The sequence below is a fragment of the Lissotriton helveticus genome, chromosome 11 (assembly GCF_964261635.1).
Source record: "Lissotriton helveticus chromosome 11, aLisHel1.1, whole genome shotgun sequence".
In the NCBI taxonomy this organism is placed as follows: domain Eukaryota; kingdom Metazoa; phylum Chordata; class Amphibia; order Caudata; family Salamandridae; genus Lissotriton; species Lissotriton helveticus.
Window position 1 is genome coordinate 942,614,408 of NC_136072.1, and position 19,502 is coordinate 942,633,909.

A 19,502-nucleotide genomic window follows, 5' to 3' on the forward strand; every position below is an offset into this window, starting at 1 on the left:
ACGCATAGCCGTCATACAGGATCTAGTGCCAAGGTTGGAACATAATGGCTTTAGGCACCTAGATCCTGGGCCTTTATAAGCCGGACACACAAAGAGTGCATGAATTATTGTCTCGTCCTCAATGTGGTAAAAAGGGGAATTGACATTCATGGGCTTTTTCCATTTCGCAACGAAAGATCTTAGAGGAAGGGAACCCACTCGAAATTGATGATACCATTTTCTATCACTTTGCTTTGTGATCAAATTTCAGTATGGTTCTACTTTCGATGCAAACTTATGATCCAAGAAGATACCTGTGAGCGAGGTACTATCCACCGCTGACAGGGTCTTTGTAGTGATCATATCCCAATAGAGGATTTTAAAATCATTTTTATTGGGAAAAATGTTTCCTATTGGATCATCCCACAATTGACCAAGCCCCAATTCCTTTAAGTTGTGGTTGATCTTCTGCAACCATTTAAGTTTTGAAGATAGATCAGAACTCCTCATGTGCATTAATGCGCTCGCATACGATGCCAATTCTGGGGTGGTCCAAAGCCTCCTCCAATAGGCTATGGGTCCAAAATCTGCAACCTTATCTAAAGGAATACAGCCCAAATCTTAAAGTAAAGGCTTCATAGGTGTTGATTGTGGAAGGGCAGTCAGGGATCTCAAGAACTTATTTTGTGATTTGGGGTTTGAAAATCTTTTACCCCTAGTACAAAGTTCAGCACCATCAATGATGGAGGCTTTAATTTTCCCATTATAGATATCTACTGCTGGCCCTATAGGTTTTGTATGGGACAATCGATGTTCCTTTAGTTGGGCACCAGCCAGCTGATTATGCCTTAAAACTATGACATCTAGATGGGAAGCCCAGTTCATCTGCCTACCCATAGTTACCCTTAAATAGGTGAATGTATCGGTCTGTTCCAGTGGTACATTATCCAATACTACCCTACCCTTGACACATTTGTGCCTGTGCAACACCATGGCCCACATGCATCAAGCATTTTTGGAGTCGCAAACGGTGCGATTCCTTAAAATCGGCCGTTTGTGAATGCAAAAGTGCTGTTTGGGATGCATCATGCTATTTTAGAAATTGCAATTTTTTTGCAAATTCTAAAATTGCGATAGCACATAAGAAATCGCAATTGTGCGATTTCTAAAATGCTATGCATCATTTCTGAAAAATGTGCAATTTTACAAATTGGAAGTGCAAATTACCACGAAGTTCAACCTCGTGGTAATTTGCGAAATTGTTCAAATATGTACAAAAATGCATTTTTTAAACTGTTAAGTTACAGACACACATGTCCTTAGGACATGTGTGTATGTAACTTATACTGAAAAGTACATTTCATGGGTGCAGGGGGGGGGGTCATATGTACCCCCCTCTCCACCCTTGAAACGCATTGATGAATTTCTATTTCAAATTGCGCAATTCCCATTCATTCCTATGGGCATTTTGGCCCATAGGAATGAATGGGAATTGTGAATTCGCAATTGAAAATTTGCATTTTTTATGCAATTCGGTAAAAATAGCGATTTTTACCGAATTGCAAAAAAAAAGCTAAAATATTCATGCATAGGCTTTTGCGATTTCTAAATTGCGAATCGTTATTTTTCGCAATTTAGAACTCGCAAAAGCCGATATTGATGCATGTGGGCCCATGAACTTTGTTTTGTCAACGTTTACCACGAGCTCATGGTCATTGCAAAAAACTACAAATCGGTCAAGGGCACGTTGCAGACCCGACTGAGTTTTGGATAAATGAACGTGTCGTCTGCAAAGATTAGTAAAGGTACCCTTGAACCGGCAAGAGATGGTGCATCAGTTGGAAAACCGAAATAATATGTAATCACCTTGTTTATAAATAGGGAAAATAGCGTGGGGGCAAGGACGCACCCTTGCCGCACTCCCTAATTAACTGGGAAGGAATCAGTTAATTCACCATGCTGCCCCCACCTGACTTGAGCATAATTTGCCTCATGCAATTTAATAATGCAGCCTAGAATTTCCTTAGGCATCCCGGCCTCCTTTAACGAATCCCACAGCTTGTGGCGGGGTACTAAATCAAATGCTGATTTTAAGTCAACAAATGCTGCATAAAGTGTTCCCCCTGCTAAAATCACTGTGGACCAATAAATCATCGTGAATCTAAAAACGTTATCAATGGTGCTGACATGGGGTCGAAAACCCGCTTGATAGGTAGTTAAAACATCCTGATCTCTAATCCATTCAATAACTCTACCAAGCACAAGTCTCGCAGCTATTTTTTGTAAAGTATCTATTAGGCTTATCGCCCTATAATTGCTGGGACTGGCACGGTCTCCCTTTTTATATCTGGGAATAATTTCCGCCCCTCGCCAAGTTTCTGGTACTCGCGCACCATTGGCTATAGCATTTACGATAATAAAAATATATTCAATCCATATCTTCCTGTCCTTTTTATAGAGGTCTGCCGGGATGCAATCTGGGCCGGGAGCTCTCCCTGCAGGGACCCTATCTAGCACTCTTATCGATCTCTACTTCACTAAAGAGTAAAGCTACCTCTGTAGTAACCTCGGGGTACTTAGTGAATATGCTATGTGGACTCGCAAATTGGCCTTGGAAATACTGGACCCAAAGTTCTGGTGGGACATTATTAATTGGTGAGGTTCCTGTTGTACTATATCCCCATTTAACCAATTGCCAAAATCCAGTCCAGTCCTTCCCATTACTAGCATTAACTAGGCTAGCCCATCTGTCCTCGTCAAAATCTTTTTTTGCCTTTGTTTGGGCTTTCTTATAATTTTCCCTTGCTATTTTCACATCTAAGGGGACTCCCAGCCTGATTGTGTTTGAGAGCTGTCGGAACGCAGCTCCACATTCCTCAATGTACCACTTTGCCGATTCTTTTGGAGGGGGCTTACACGGCTTCCTGGCTTTTGTGAGTAAAAGCTTTAGTTTAGCATAGTGGTACTTATGGGCCTTCATAAGGTCCTTGGAACAGTTACCTTTTATTACCTGCAACACCATCAGTGCTACAGTCTCTTCCGTGGTTGACCTAATCTGCTTTAGAAGATCTTCGTCCTCTAAGACCACTGCCCATTTTAACCGGCGACGGTCTTGGGACATAGTAACTTCTTCTATCATAGAGGCAATGTCAGCAGTTGGGGGATCTAAACCAGTCCTATTTAGAGTCAGTAGTAAGGGGTCATGATCACTCTCCGGTCTGTTGAATACCACCATATCCACTAATCTAGACCAGAGCTCTAAACTTATAAATATATAATCAATCCTACTGCTCCTAATCCCATTTGAAAATGTGGGGCAACCTTCCAAATCTGAGGGAATTCTCCCATTGGTAGCTCTAATCTCCCGACCTAGAGATAGGCTTTTCAATTGGAGCGCTGCCTCAGACCATTTGTTAACTGAAGCCAACGAGAGGGACGGTATTCCCCAGTTTTGATCCTCCTCCGTGCTGAGGCTGCCATCATCCAATCCCAGAGGCTCGAAGGTGCAGTTAAAGTCACCCGCTATAACCACAACACCCGAGCCAGATAGTCCATCCAGAAACGTGTCTAGCAGAGCGATGGTTGGTGAAGCTTTCTTACCCGATATTCCTCTCGAATAGACATTGATTAATATCAGATCTAACTTGCCCTTAGAGCAGATTTTAATGGGAAGGATGTCTGGACTATCTGTAGGTAATTCCATAGTTTGATAGGAAGACTGTTGCTTTACCCATATTGTCAAACCCTCACTGGGTCTCCCCTTCTTGTTTGCAATTGCTGCTTTAGCATATGTCAGGTATCCGGGGCGGCAAATTGTATCTAATAACCAGGTCTCCTGAAAGATAATAAAGTCAAACCCCTCTACAAAACAAGACCAATCCGAGGCCATCACTTTGCTAAGTAAGCTTGCTATATTCCAGGGAATCACAGAAATTGCTGAAAGATTCGGGGTCCCAGAATCAGCCTGAACTGATCGCACAGTCACAGGCTGATTCTTGGCCTCCCTAAAAAAAGTTCCACTTTCTGCTTCTAGGTCATCAGGGGGGGGATAAGAACAACAAGGTACCTGTATCGGGGTAGGTGGTCGTTGTCAATCGCATACATTCAGCAAAACCTGTCTTGACCAGGGTTTCATAGTTAGTCAGTCGCTCCTCTATCCTGGTCTGTCTGTGCGTGATGGGAGTTAACATGATTTTTAATGAATTCCCAAGTCTCATCCATATTTCCCGTTGGCAGTTCAAATTGCTTCCACCCATGGAGATGAAATTGAAATCCAAGACGACCTGAGCAGATTCCGATTTAGTGCCCTCTTCGACTATGGCACGGCCACAGGTTTTACTTGACCTCGGGACTTTTGCCGTACAAGGCTTTTGGGATCCTCCTCCCGCTTCCTTTTAACTGCCAGATTTTTGTTTAGTTGATTATTACTGATGTTTCTATCCAGAGACCTAGCCTTTTCTCGTGTGGACATGCTGGTTACAACGTCCATTTGGGTTGATGGTGAAATTGCAGGATCTTCATTTAAAACAGAGGGAAGATACATCGTTGCTCACCACATTCTGAGTCGTCAGTGCTATCAGGTTTTCAGTTGAATGGACGGGGAGGAGACTGTGGCTAGTGAACATAGGGACGATCTTTTATTAAACTGCAGATATAAGGATAGCCGACGCTCTGTTAACTGGATCTCCTTTTTCAGGACAGAGGTGGCCCTTAATATAAACTGATCGAGCTTCCCCGTCACACTGCCGCCCTGAACGGGGCCTAGCCTCTTCCCTTCCCGTCTGCTCATCTTAGTATAGGTATCGGACTAATCCCAGTTAAAATATATCAAATAGAAATAGAAATGTCTCCCAAAGACTAACAAGGAGAAAGACTAACCTTGATTGATAAGCTGGCTTAAAAGGGGGTTCAGCCCGGCCTCCTCCGGTCTCGGACGGGCTCAGACGGGCCCGCACGGCTCGCTTTCCGCGCAGCAGGTGTGGCGGTGAATTAAATAGATGGGTGTCCACCGCGTGGAAGATCAGCACAGGTGCGGGCGTTAGATGAGCCCCCTAGGACTTGCAGTCCCTCTGCTTCCAACGTCCTCTAACTCCTCCAGGTGGGCAGAAATGTGCAGCGGCTCCTGCGAAGCGGGAGCGGCAAGAAGTTAAGTAGCGCCCACAACGTGGAAGATCAGCACAGGTGCGGGCGGTAGATGAGCCCCTTGGGACTTGCAGTCCCTCTGCTTCCAACGTCCTCTTACTCCTCCAGGCGGGCAGAAATGCGCAGCGGCTCTCGCGAAGCGGGAGCAGCAAGAAGTTAAGTAGCGCCCACCGCGTCGAAGATCAGCACAGGTGCGGGCGGTAGATGAGCCCCCTGGGCCATGCAGTCCCTCAGCTTCCAACGTCCTATTACTCCTCCAGGCGTGCAGAAATGCGCAGCGGCTCCCCAACTGCTGTTGTTCCATACTAGAGATTTCTTTCAAGTATGCATCTCTTAGAGGACAGTGCTACTGAAAGGAGAAAAGGTGAATGATGGGCAAAGCCAGTGCTTCCAGATTTAGGAGTGGCTGGATATTCAGAGAAAAAAATTTGGGAACCTAATTTTTCTCAAGAATCTCAGCAATTCAGTCTGGAGTTCAAGGAAATTTGGCTGTTCATTTGGCACAAAAGAAAGGCCTTTACTGAGTAGAGAGATTGTGTTTGATGACAATATATGTGTAGTTAGGTTTAAAATGGATTTCTTTTTCCTGTATTCTCTATCTTCCAGGTTTTGTATTCTAAACATTGGCTAGTTGGTGTGATATTTTATTATTAATACAAATAAATGTTTCTTGCTTTAAATGCATGAGTGTTACTGGAGTCTTAGTTTCTAAACACGTATGGACCCCTCTCTCTTCGAAACATTAGTTACCCCAGGTCCCAATGTAACCCAGGGTCTCACTTTCTTGGAAACTCCAGAGGGTTGGCATACATCCCACACCACGGCCCTCCGCCCCTGCTATAGGTATCCAGTCCTTTCAGGTGAGGGTGGGAATCTAGCAGACAGTTCCCCGGCCATCAGGGACAGTGAACCTTCCAGTCCTCAACCCGCCCAATATTCACTCCAAGCCTCTTTAATTTGCTGTTAGTGGCACATGATTACCCTGTAGGGGAGAGGATGAGATACTTTTTCTAACGGTAGCAATAGATAACATTCGACAGGTGAGTCTTCCAGATTTTCCAACGAGTCTGGCCCTACTGTTCCTTTCCGACCCACTAAACTTTCAGTCCCCATCAGAATGTTTCTCAGAGGAGCACTTGTCCATCTTGCTCCAAGAAGTGCTCGCTCTTTTGGCCACAGGAGGCATAGAGGGGGGTGCCCAGGAAATAGACAGAGACTGTTATTCTTGTTATTTTCTTATGCTCCACCCTCTGAATGCCTTCTTGTGGAAGGACAAATTCAAGATGCTCACGACTGACCCAGGTTATGTCTGCCCTAGATCCAGGCGACTGGTTGGTGGCTGTGGACCTGCAGGACACTTACTTTCATGCACCGGTTTTGCAGTTCCACAAGTGCTACTTTCGTGTCAAAGTGATCCAGGAGCATTTTCAGTTTGCTGTGCTCCCCTTTGGCCTCACCAGTGCCCCAGGGGTGTTCACTAAAGTGATGGCGGTGGTCAGGGCACACCTTTGTAGGTTGTTGGTCCCAGTTTTCCCCTACGTTGTGGAATCTCTATTAAAGGCAGGCTCGCCATTGACCATCCTAGATTGCTTGCAGAAGGCTGAGAACCTTGGGTTCATAATAGCATCCCACTCCTTGCCAGAGACTCCCCTTTATTGGAGCCATTCCTCTTGTTGGAGTCATCCTGGATTCGGTTTAGTTTCCCTCAACCACAATCAGGTCAGGACATTCATGCTATGATCCTGATGTCTCAGCCTCATTCCTTGGTCTCGATGAGACTGACTCTGATGTTTCGGGTACTCTTGACAGACTGCATCCTGGTTGTTGAATATGTCAGGTGGCATATACAAACTTTGCAGTGGAACCTGAAGTCTCATTGGGTCCAGCATCAGGGAATCTCATCGAACTCCACCCAGGTGTTGGAGGAGACAGCAAAAGATCTGCATTGGTGGCTCAACACAATTGGACTAGCAGAAGACCCTCTAACTACCACATCCAGAGCTGATGGTGGTGACAGATGTGTCACTGCTATGATGGGGAGGTCATCTGTGAGAGGTGGAGATCAGAGTACTCTGGTCTCCAGTGAAAACCCTCCTCCACATCAACCTGTGGGCGTTGTGTTCAAATTCCCTGGTGCTGAAGGCTTTCCTACCGTACATCAGAGGGGGTTGGTTGAGGTGTTCCCAGACTCAGCCACTTCATTGTGGTACTGGAATAAGCAGGGCGGGGTGGGGTCCTGGGTCCTGTGACAGGAGAACTGGCTAGATTGCAAGGAGCATGTTTCCCTGGTAGTGAGCCACCTGGTGGGAGCTTTGAACAACAGTGTAGATGACTTGAGCAGTCCAGGGCCTGGCGGATCACAAGTGGCCATTACATCCTGAGGTGGCACGGGATATCTCTCAACAGTGGTAGGAACCCTGATTAGATCTTTTCATCACTGCTGAACATGTGCAATGTCAAGACTTTTACATGCTGGGGTTTCCCAGAAGGCTGTCTCGGAAATACATTTCTTATAAAATGGTGCATGTGACTCCTGTATGCCTTTCAGGTGCTGTCTCTAATGCTCTAGGTTCTGAAGAATATGAAAGACCAGGTCCAAGTCAACTTAGTGGTACCAAATTGGGCAAGCAGAGTGTGATGGCTAAAGCTTCTGGGCATGGTCATGTGTCCTCCAATTAGGCTACTGTTTCAGGAGGATATCTTGTTGCAGCAGCTTGTGTAACCTGCACCTCCATACGTGGAGATTAAGCACTGCAGTTTCCTGCACTTGATCTTCCCCCTTAGGTTATGGATGTCATTCTTGATGCCCTCTTCAAAGTCTGTTTAGACTGGGCCCTGGGACACGTGTGTAGCCTGCTCTAGCACCTGAAATACCCACGAGTTACAAGCTGTTAGATGTATTGTTATTTATTTTATCCGTGGCCCAGCAAGGACTTGCTGTGGGCATCAATAAATATTATTAGTCCTACGTTTCTGCCTTTTTAGGTTTACCAAACCAGCGTCCTTGTTAACATCAATAGCTGTGATTAGATTTATAAAAGATTTGACTCATTTGTTTCCTCCCAAACACTTTGTTGATGCTACAATGGGATCTTAATTTGGTCATCACTTTCTTCATATGTATGCCTTTCAACCCAAGCACAGCTATCCATTACAACACCTGATTTTGAAGACTGTTTCTAGTCATGGTGAGCATTGCTCATCACGTGAGCAAACTCCAATCCCATCTGCCCTCTCTCTGCTCTTTCTCTCTCTGTTCTTTCGCTAACTCACTCTCTGCTCTCTCCTTCTACTCTCTTCTCTCTGCTCTTTCTGCTCTACGCTCTCTCTGCTCTCATTATGCACTCTTTGCTCTTTCCCTCTCTATGCGCTCTCTCTCTGTGCAGCCACCTAATACCATCTTTTTTCCAGAAAAAGTGGTACTGCTGTCCAAGGTGGCCTAAGTTGTTACGGTTTTCACGTTGGACAGTCCACTCTTCCAATGTTCTTTGCCCTCTCTCATCCTCTCATCCCTCTAAAGAGGAGGAGAGACTCCATTGACTGGTGCAATTGATTAGCAACTCAAAGCTCTTTTAGAGTCCATTCTGTGGTTAAACATATTCATCAGAAGAACAAGCTACTTACTTTCAGCAACGCTTTGTCTGGTGAATATTCTATCCAACCACATATTCCTCACTGCCCTCCCGCCACCCTATTCTCCTTTCGAATCTAAAAAAGGTCTTAGTCTAGAAATCTGCACTCTGGTGACACTGATTGTAGCAGAGATATTCTAAAGGTGAGGAAGTTGCAGTTTGAGTATTACTGAATTTAAGTAACTTGTTCAACTATCCCCCATATGCTGGGAAAATATCCCCCTGGACATTTTTGTTTCTTCTAATGATAAAACCAATGCTCTGGGACTTTTAGATGCTCTATTTGCAGCTCCTACGAATAAGGATTATACACAACGTTTTCACTTAACTGAAATTTTAAGTAATTATCAGAACGTTTCTAAGTTTCAAAGTAAAGATTTTTGATATTCAGCCTTAGATCTTGTGAAGAAACTTCTGGTGGTTGATCCAAAGAAGCGATATACAACGAAAGAAGCTTTGAACCATCCTTGGCTTCAGGTAAGACTTTAAGTGCGAGCCACGTCTATATTAAGAGACTTTAGTGCTCGAAATGTAACTAATCATATATAAATTAGTTCCATAGTCTAGAAGCAAACGAGTATGTCTGAGTTGAAGACAAAAAAGAGAGAAAAAGCTTCCATGGCTCCATTGACAACAGATATAAAATTGAAGCATTTCTACAGCATGTGTTACCTCATTTTTATCTGAACCCACATAAATAATAGAATAATTTGTAAAGTAGTAGTTTACTAATATATTGCTATGTATAATGTAATGTGTAATGCAATGTGTAATGTAGCTGACTGACTATTTGAAGGGCAAGTTTTGAGATCACAGAACAAGACCCCACACCAGGAGAGTTAGCATGATTGCTAGACCCATCAGTAGCTCTCTAGATCTTCATTTTTAAACAACAAATATGTGTGGCACTGAGGCAAGATTTCATTCTCTCTTGTTGCTCAAAACTCAATTTACAGTTGCATTTGAAAGATACTTTATCATTTATGCTAGTACAATAGCAGATATAAGCACAAACAATTTTATTAAGCAGTTAGGTGTGCCAGTAGGTCTACCGTTGCTTCCAGTAGATTCACTAGGGCTTGTGAGACGAGGTTCCTTCTGCATCTCTTTTTGGGGAGGTGTGGTAACCACACAGTATACTCACGCCACAGGCTATGACCCCTTTATATGCATTTGTCAAAAAAGATGGACAAGGCTGTTCCTAGTAAGGGTTAGTGTACTGGTCACAAGGAAGGGGGAGCGTTGTGATTGGTGTGTGTAAGCCAATCACTGGGTATCCATATTGTTGGATATAGTTGCCTCACACACCTTTGCAGGTGTCATGCTTCATCATAGGCAGTGCTCCTCGTCGGGTAGGCGGTGCAATCCCCGACGGGCTCACCTCAAAGAGGGGCTCTTTGATGGAGATCTTTTTATCCAACTGCCTATGGGTGAAGTGCCGGTGTGGGGCCAGGAGGTTGTAGACAGAGCGGTGAATTAAAATGGAGCAAAGGGTACCAGAGACAACTTTATTCGGGCGGTCCCTTGCTTCAATTAAAAGTGAAGGCTAGTCTGGGTGTGCTGGAATGTAATGATTCCTGGCTCTAGACTAGACTAGACTAGGAAGTGTTAAAAGATTGGTCAACATGTTTCTCGCTATGGTGCATTGACACGCGATTCATCAGGACCTATATGATAGTCTACACACAATTATGCTTATGTCAGGATCATATGCTCATTACCGGTTGTGGAAATGTTGTACCTCTGTTGCACTTTTCCTTGCCTAATGGTCAAGATTTATATGCAGCATCAATGCCCGGCGGGTTGTACATCAGGGATGAGGCCTCTGTATATAAGGCTCGAGTCTCCTGTGTAGTTAGCCTGTGTCCTACCCCTCTCCGCCGGGATTTTTCACACCCTATCCTTTGTTCTGCTTTTAACAAACGGGTGCCCCTTAAGTTTCTATGGTCCTTTCATATATCAGTTATTTTCTCACTTTTTTGCGACAAGTGCATCTACACCATCGTATCATTTTCCAACTATGTTATTGACAACATGTGGTGTGTGTAGTAGAATCAGTTTTTTAGATCTTGACCATATTGTTAGCGCCTCCATGACCTAGGAACTGACCATCTCTTGTGGGTTGTATATTCTGCTGGTGATTCCAGCTTGAAGACATGAATAGCACCCGCATAGACTGAAATATATGTCAAAAGATGCGGAGTCATGCCTGCTTGTTTGCTAGGTGCCAGTGTTACCTTGCTTTGGTTGTCTTGACCAATGTTTTGGGTATTAGGTGGTGGATTTTGACTGGGTTCGGAAACAAAATGTACACTTTTTGCAGATCATCAGATCAGTTAATACCAGAATACACATTTGTTTAGCCACACCAAGGTAGCTTATCTGACCAGGACATCCAAGTCCACCACCAGACTCCTCCTGAGACTAAAACACAGCCTGTGTCTATACAAATCTCCATGGACAGAGATCATCTGTTTCTCCAGTTGGGAGACTGACTTCATCACCTCCTTTAACCCAAATGCCCCCCCTCCCCCAAGTCAGACTTTTAAGTGGCTATGTAATGTCACCAGATTCCTAACCAGATGGTTCCTTTTATTATGGGTTTGGTTGAACACTGTAGGCAGTGGAAGAACTAAGATACCTTTTACTGGATTTGATGTGTTTTAATTCCCTGAATGAACACCCAGACTCTTAATCCTTAAGTCACATTAGGTTCCTTAGACTGGAACTTGTGATGGAGTCTTTGGTCTTTCACACTGTAAGTGGTATTCTTAGCACCTCCGAAAACTGTGGAATGTCTCTTTCAAAAATAAGAGACTGGGAAATATTAGTTCTTGTCAGACTGGGAAGTATTGATTATTGTCAATACAGTTCGGGATTATCAGCACATCTACAAGAACCTTCCTGGTTTCCAATAGGCACATTTTCTGTTGAGCATATCGAGCATGTTTCCATTTATAAAACTTTTTTGGTATCAGATTTGTGGTTAGAAGTGTTGCCCTCAAACCATCCCCCTATAGATACTGTTCCCTAAATTCACAGAAAGCATGCATGGTGCCCTCTTTCTCCCCACCACATTGCACAGATGTGTATCTAGTAGCCAACAAGCACTTGCCTAATTCTGTGAACCATTCTCAAGACCGCAGACCGATTTGTCTCAGTGCTTAGCTTTTCGTTCTCTTGCTTTATTTCAATAGCTGCCATGGGGAGTAGGGACTGTTTATACTCTTCATCAAGTCCTGGGGGTGGCTTGAAGTCCTGACACCCCTCTTTTTCTTTCATGCTCCTATCGCCGCCTCCTTCCTGGATAACATCAGGCACACCCTCCTCTTCCCACAACTCCTTTTTGAAAGTGTTGTGGCAGTTCTGGTCTGTCCCTTTTAAGAGATGCTCTTTCACATGATTAGCTCTAGTTGTCACGCAGTTGCCTGACTAAGTCTTTGTTTGTAGCACTGCGTCTGATCCTGGTTAGATGAGTATGTGAAGAATGTGACATTGGTGAGTGGGCTGATCTTGAAGTGTGCACTGTTTCTTCCAAACTTAAGTCCTCCCTCCACAAAGAGGCATTGAGAGTGGCATTTTGGTCCATAAGAGCATTCCTACATATCATGTATTAAATGCTGATTCCTACAGACAACGCAATGTCTATTTTCTACACACTCTCCTTCCATAGATCTGTGAAAATGATCGCTTGCACTGGACTCCAGCACCTGAAGCTGTTGATGATCCATCTAGAGCTGTTAGCCATCAACCAGTCAGACTTTCTGTGCAGGCTTACACCTGCTAGTTATTTATGGTAGCAAGACATATCTGTGGCTTTCGTACCATTTCACCTATTAGGAGCCTTAGAAATGGATCAATCACTTCTAGTCAGAACTGTAACTACTGGCTCTGCGCATGCTGAATAGGTACTGGTGATTTTCACTAGGGACTGAAGTGAAAGATCTGGCTTGTCTCTTCCACAACTCCTCAGAGATCTCTCCAAGTTGAGATGCTCGATGAATATCTATGAACCTCGTGGGCCCTTCTTAGGTCTCGTCTGATCCAGGGCATACGCTGGTCTGGCCGAGACATTTAGTAGCTTCTTTTAAAAGTGCTACCAAAGCGGCCACCAGCTTACTGTCACGCGCACAAGCACGCGCTGCTGCGCGTGCATCCCTAGCGTGCTTTAGCGCATCATCGCGATCACTTTCGCTTTCAGAGTGATCGCGATTACTTTCGATTTCACTGCCGCGCAGCGTTACTTTTACTGCCGCACAGCCAATGCTGGTTATGTTACTCATCATGTATGACTGTCATCTATGTGCCTTATGTGGTGCTTTATATTTCTTTTGTAAAGTACTCTATAGCCGTCGGGTAATGACCGCGCTATATAAAACAAGCCTCTCAGAGCGCACCTTTGCATGTCGATATGCCATGCTCCCAATAATACAACAATCTTTGGTCCTGCGCACCTGCCCTCCACCCGGTCTCCCACTGTTGGGTTTTCGGGTTGTCACCTTGTCTCGGGAGCTGGCGTCCAGCTCGACAGCGCCATTAGCCAGCCTCATGGCCTTCTGCAGCGGCTTCAGAGTCCCCTCACCGGAGGAAGCAACTGCCATCTCCGAGACGGGAAATGATAGCCTACTCGAGCTCAAGCGGTACACAAACATTGACGTACTGCTGGCCACCGGCACTTCCTTTAGGAACGCTGCGGGTAATTTGTACTTCCGTCCACTCAAACCTAGTTGTCAGAAACCGAAGAAGGGCAAAAAGGAAATAAATATACTGGCAAAACTGTAAACTGTGCAAATGTAATCAATTGTTAATGATTACATAGACTCTAGTTATACTGGGTCACAAAACAGACTAGTGGACGCGGTCACCCAGAAAAAGTCAACATCATTGCATAATACTATAGTAGCCCACTGACATAAGGCGAAGACAGGAATCAATTAACATTGTACAATACCCTGCACTTGCCGGAAGGCCAAGCTAATGGGAAACTAGCATGGATTTCAATAGCCAATCATAAACTACGGTACACAGAATCACCAGCCAATTGAATTGTGAGTTTTTCCACAGCCAATTCAGGGTCTCAACACTTTTCCACCACTAGTGTGTTAATGTTTACCTGCTTGTGAGCACCTGAAGACCACGGTTATGTGCCATATTACCTAGCAGCTCAAAGTACCGGAAGCAAGCATATCGGTCTAAGTAAGAATAAAGGACAACTAGTTTCAATCTCCGGTATCGGCTGTTAAGGACTTTTTTGGATATGGGGGTGTCTTGGAGCCACCTCAGATGAAGAGGGACCGTTGTGGTCGGTTCTTGGCAGGCGGTCTTTCACAGAGACTGGACCACCAAACTGCCGTGGGGAATCGGCGGAGGTGTGAACAGTACTCTATCCCTCAGGGGCCGATACAGGCGTCGATATCTACATCTGGTATAAGAGGCTTCACTCTCCAGTGAGCTGCATTGCACCGCCCAATTCCTAACACCAAGGTTTCATGCCGTGGGTACATCCTTCTCTAGATATTCTGTTGCTTCTGAGTTCAAGTTGCAGCTTTTGTCTGGGGCTGGTCGTATTGGTACGCACAGGGGCTGAGCCTATGGGCATGCCTATTTATTATCTTTATGTGATGTGTGTCATTTGGATCTCATTTAACTTTGTCTAACGTATCGCCTAAATTGAGTGGTCTCAACTTTAGTGATATGTAAGTTTCTATCTAGTATCCTAACATTTACAGAAAGTGTGTTGGTTCGCAGTGGCTCAGTGCAACAAGCATTGGCATAGCCAATAGGTCTCGCCTTTGGGACCTTATAAGTGTTTAGTTATCCAGCACAATATCCTTGGTTCAACAACATCAACTGTTGCATGGCTAAACACTTATAAGGTCCCAAAAGCTAGACATATTGGCTAGGCCAATGCTTGTTTGTTTAGGTCAGTCATCTTTGGCTTTAGACTTAATGATTGGAGTGGGGGGCCCCATTCCCCTTCAGTTATCAGCAGCCTTGTATACTAGCTGGAGGACATGAAGACCACAGCATAAGGTCCTGCTAAAAGACCCTTGCAAACAATGTGTTCCCTCTTTTGCACTTAGCATTATGTGGAATTTATTTTCTACCAAACTAGACTGAAAAACTCAAATTGAATACTGCAGGGCCAATTTTGCAAAATACTGTGATGGAGCATCATATTTGTTCCTCTTTAGCAGGATCACATCCTCTACAAAGCCACAATGTTGCCCTTTCTATTGTGGCTCATAAGCCTTTCAGACCCTTGTCCACCAGTGGCATTAAACTTGGAAGGTTGTTTTTCTAGTTTGTACTTATCTTGCCTTTTAAGAGTAGCGGCTGACATCTACTGAGAGGAGGGGAAGCAAATGGGTGGGTGCGAGCATAAATAAAATGAAACAAATTCATTAAAATCAAAACGCTTACCAGATCCAGACGACACAACATCCTCCTCGCTCTTCTGCTGAGACTGCAGTGCGGGCCCCAGCAAACTCTCTTAACCTATCCTGGTGCTGCTCACATGCTGTTAACCACCATGAGAGTAGTGCCCTGATTGGAGGAAGCATACTATGTCAGCGCTCCCCAGCGTACTGGAGGTCTGCACTTGCTCTCAACCCAGCTATCTTAAGACAGCTATGTTGAGAGGTTTAAAGTGTGCATGTCTGGCTGGTCATCGCAAGACGGCTGGCCAAAGAGACATGCACATTTTAAACAGTGCACAGGCAGCCCTCTGCCTACCACTCCTCCCTGCAGCCACTCAGCAGGCCTCACTCCATCCTGACACATGGTTCAGGATGGGATGATGAAAAATAAAATGGTAGTGCATTACCATTATATTTTTTATCTCTGGATCTTTGAGGGGCACTTGAGTGGGTCGATTTTTCGAGTCAAAGTTACAGGCTCTTTCTTGTTCAAAGCCTTACACCATGTTTCAGTTTTACTCAGACACTAGGTGGTCATTTGCACCCTGAGCCATCCCTACCCAAGATGCTGATCGAATTGTATGTCGGTCTCGAGATGTTGCTTCCTACTCTGTTTCCGTTCCTGCAATTTGTTCCCAAGCGGGCTTGTCACCTTAATTTAGGTCTTGGGAATTAAGGTTCCTTTGTGTCAGTGTTTTTTCAGCTGAGGTGCTAGTAGTATATATCCATTCCTCTGCTGTTACGTCTGGTCTTTTGAAATGAAAGTGCAGACTTAACCATTGAAAACCTCTGTACAGCATCACTGCATATTGTCATGGTGACCCATATGGGAGACCTGTGCCAAAGCATAATCCCCAGTCGCCCTCTCACTATCTTGAAATATTTCAGGATAGAAAATTTCTAACAGACCATCGAACAGGTTGTGGTATCATTTCATTTAAGTGGAGCTAAATTTCCTATCGGTCCCAAAGATTCATGATTTTGTTGGGTTCATTTTGGGGCTATTTGTAGGTAAGCTTTGCCTGTTTAATCCTAGATTACTTTCCCGTGGGAGGTTTGGCAGAAAGAGCAGACATGAACTCCAGTAAGTAATTTATTTATTTCTGAATAGTTAAAATATTTACTGTAAAATCGAGTAAAACAGGAGTTGGAAAAACTGGCCCATGGGTGCAGAAATTAAAACACGTTCTTTTACTTATCTAGATGCCTACACGATTTAGGTAAGAACGCTAGAAGACCAAGATAAATGGCTAATTGCAAGGTCTATAAATTTCCATGTTCTAAAAAAAGCACAATTGTGGTGGGCCAAGTGCCAAGAACGAAGAAAGTTAACTGCAGCTAGAGGACAGTACAAAGCAGAGCAAAGACCACAGCATTTCAATGTACCCATGAAGCAACCAACCCAGTGGAGTGTGGGGGGGGGTCAGGGAGGGGGATACTCTGCTTTTCTTTGTGGCCCCTGAGACGCAAGAGTCCCAGCCCTTCAGGGGGCCTCAAACTCTTTCAAGAGTCCCTATTCAGTTCAATGTGCAATGAATATCTGTGAAATATAGTTTTTGCAGCGTGAACTTTTCTGAATTCACTATGCTGTGCATTATTCCGCCATCTAGTGGTTGGGTACGGAATTTTAGTATTTTTATTTTTTTTTTTTTTTTTTTTTTTTGCTGTTGGTGGGCGAAGAGGGCGTAGTACAATCTTGTGCACTTCTGTGACGTTCACGGGCTTCCTCCAGAAGATCGGTATGGAGAGGCTCCCAAGATTGGAGAGAAGAATCCTGGAAAATCTGAGAAAAATCGGTGGAATGGTGTCTTCCAATTCCAACTTTAAATCTACGTTTAGGATGCTGTGACTAACTAACTACAGTTATGTGTTCAAGTTTTACAGTTGGTGGCATTGTGACTTTGTTCTGCTGGTTAATAGAAAGCCAGGAAATCTAGTGTCTCAAATTCTCTTGTAAAGTGAAGTACATGGCATATGCAGCAGTGCATTCTCATGCTGTGTTATTGTTTAGAGCCCATAGTCCACCACAGTGCTACTAAGCAGAAGAAGAGATTAATTGTGCTCATAGTCCATTATAAATGCACGAAACATTGGGGTGCGTCTCTTGGTCGAATTTATTCACCAGAGCCTTTTGAATCCCTGCAGATGCACGGGGCTACTTGGAGTGTTGTAATGTCCTAGCTAAAATTCAATATAGTTTACATTCCTCAGCGGTACAGAAAGCAGGTCTGCAGCACTTGGTTCCTACACTTGGATGATGTTCATTACTGTGTTATACATTACATTGCTTTTTTGTATTCTGTTAGAATTGCTTCCTTTCATTGTTTTGTCTTCTCTTGCTTTTTAAATAAGGTTCAAATGAACACGTGGCTAACATTCTAAACGCAGTTGCTCTCTTAAAACAATGTTGACGTAAAGGACAAAAAGATAATTTCAGATAAAAAACGATAGATTAATGTTGTGCCTACCCGGTTACATATTTAAGAACATGCCACTGGGATACAGTCAGAGACAGCGGGACAGGAAAGCTAGACCTTTCCTGGAGGAAGTGTGTTTGTAAATACTGCAGAATCCATTGTAAGAAGGGGCCGAGCCTGCAGAAATACGAGCACTGCTGAAAGACTACAGGGCTGCCTACATTCATGGGCGTGGTCTCCACGCGCCTCCAGGTGCCATGCAATGCATTTAAAGTATCATTGGCTGCTTCAAGCATTATCAGGAAGTGCATTAATTGTTGAAGTACCATCCCGCAGCCGCTCTACGTTTAAAAATAAATGTTGGTTTGGTGTTTTATTATTCTGACGTCTATTAAACATCAAAAAAACAAGCAACACTGTGATATAGTTTAATCTTTTAAGCACTGTTCTGTGAGCGCTCTTTTGTAAATGTTCATTTAATGTGTACTGAGGCATGCATCACTTTGTATTTTCTATACCAGGATGAAAGTATGAAAACCCTTGCTGGAATGGTAATGAATGAAAAACCCGCCTCCATGCCACCGCCACAGGCTCAGGTATCTGCCACGAATTCGTTTTGCTTTGTGTGTTTGTACCTCGTATTTTACAGGAACTATGATGAGGTCTGGTGTTCAATTAGTGGCCTGGTAAGGGGCTGAGGCACATCTATTTATAAAGGTTTAAGTGGAAAGATGTCCCCAGTCTATATAAGGTTGGCGCCTGCACTTTACTTTATAGCATGCAAGGGTTTTTAAGGACCTTTCTGCTTAGCCATTTCTGCTCTGTAAAATCCTACTTATTGAAAAAATATTGTTGCAAACATCCCAGGTTTTTAAATGTGTTACAAAAGTTAAATATCTATATAAACATCCATTGTTTATGTTGGCTTTGCTAACAGAACAGTGCTTTTCGGTGGTACAGTTTTCTTTGAGGGTTATAGTTAATACTAATGACATCAATTTAGCGCCATTAACTTCCTAATGAACTCTGATATGTTTAGGTTCAGATAAGTCCACCTTGTTCTGTTCATTATTTAAAAAAAAAAAATGATGATGTTGGGAGTGGGCATTTACTTGAGTCGAGTGGGATAAAACTGACCATCTTTTAGAGTTCGCGCTTGGGGACATCATCCCTTCCTGATAGGGCTACTTCCCCTTGTAATCAAGTAACACAAACCTACCTTTGAAGCTGGTTGTTAGTCTCCTTCTTAGTACGAAATGATGAAAGAAGGAGAAGTTCAATTTCTATAAATTGCTCTGGAGTTAGGGCAAATCTAACTTTTTTGGTTATTGAGCCAGGCATTTTGTTCTATTTTCTTCTAAAAAAAAAAAAAAGGGAGCTGTCCTCCTGGCATGCATGCATCGGTATTTGGGAATTCCTCCTTCAATCCTCTCACCTAATTGTTTCCATACATATGGCAGGTGAGTGGATGCTGCAGGATTACCTAAATTGCAAAACCCGTTTCATGCTCCACTTTCCAGAGTCATGATCAACCCCTGATCCACAATTTTATCTGAATTATTGATCAAAAGTTCTAGCAATATTGGCTTTCAGCAATCTATTCTTTCAACAATATCCTCATGGAGCTAATTAATGCAGGTGTTTGAGGCACACCCTATCTCTTGCCACTTGTTTGGCTCTACAACGCCATGGGGTCTGGTCTTCATATTCAACACCTTTGTACATTTCTTTGTATGTAAAGCAATTATGTCGGGTCCGATGTAGACTAGGGTTTTTCTCCTATTAGACTCAAGTTTAACTAGTTCAAGTAGGGAACAAACTGTCTCTTGAATCTGCTTTCTTGAATATCCTTGTTATACAGTAGTTTTTACCCTCCCATTGTTGTCTCCTGGATACCTATTTTCAATAAGTTG

At 43.8% G+C, this 19,502-nt stretch overlaps 1 protein-coding gene across 4 annotated transcripts in view; it reads left to right on the forward strand.

Annotated features, from left to right (window-relative positions):
• Positions 1-19,502, forward strand: part of CHEK2 (checkpoint kinase 2) — a 260,226-nt gene that overhangs the window by 233,418 nt on the left and 7,306 nt on the right. For all 4 annotated transcript variants that reach the window (XM_078667290.1, XM_078667292.1, XM_078667289.1 and 1 more), the window contains 2 exons: positions 9,145-9,230; positions 18,111-18,185. In XM_078667290.1, the coding sequence (XP_078523416.1) occupies positions 9,145-9,230; positions 18,111-18,185 (161 nt within the window). The remainder of the gene's footprint in view (positions 1-9,144; positions 9,231-18,110; positions 18,186-19,502) is intronic.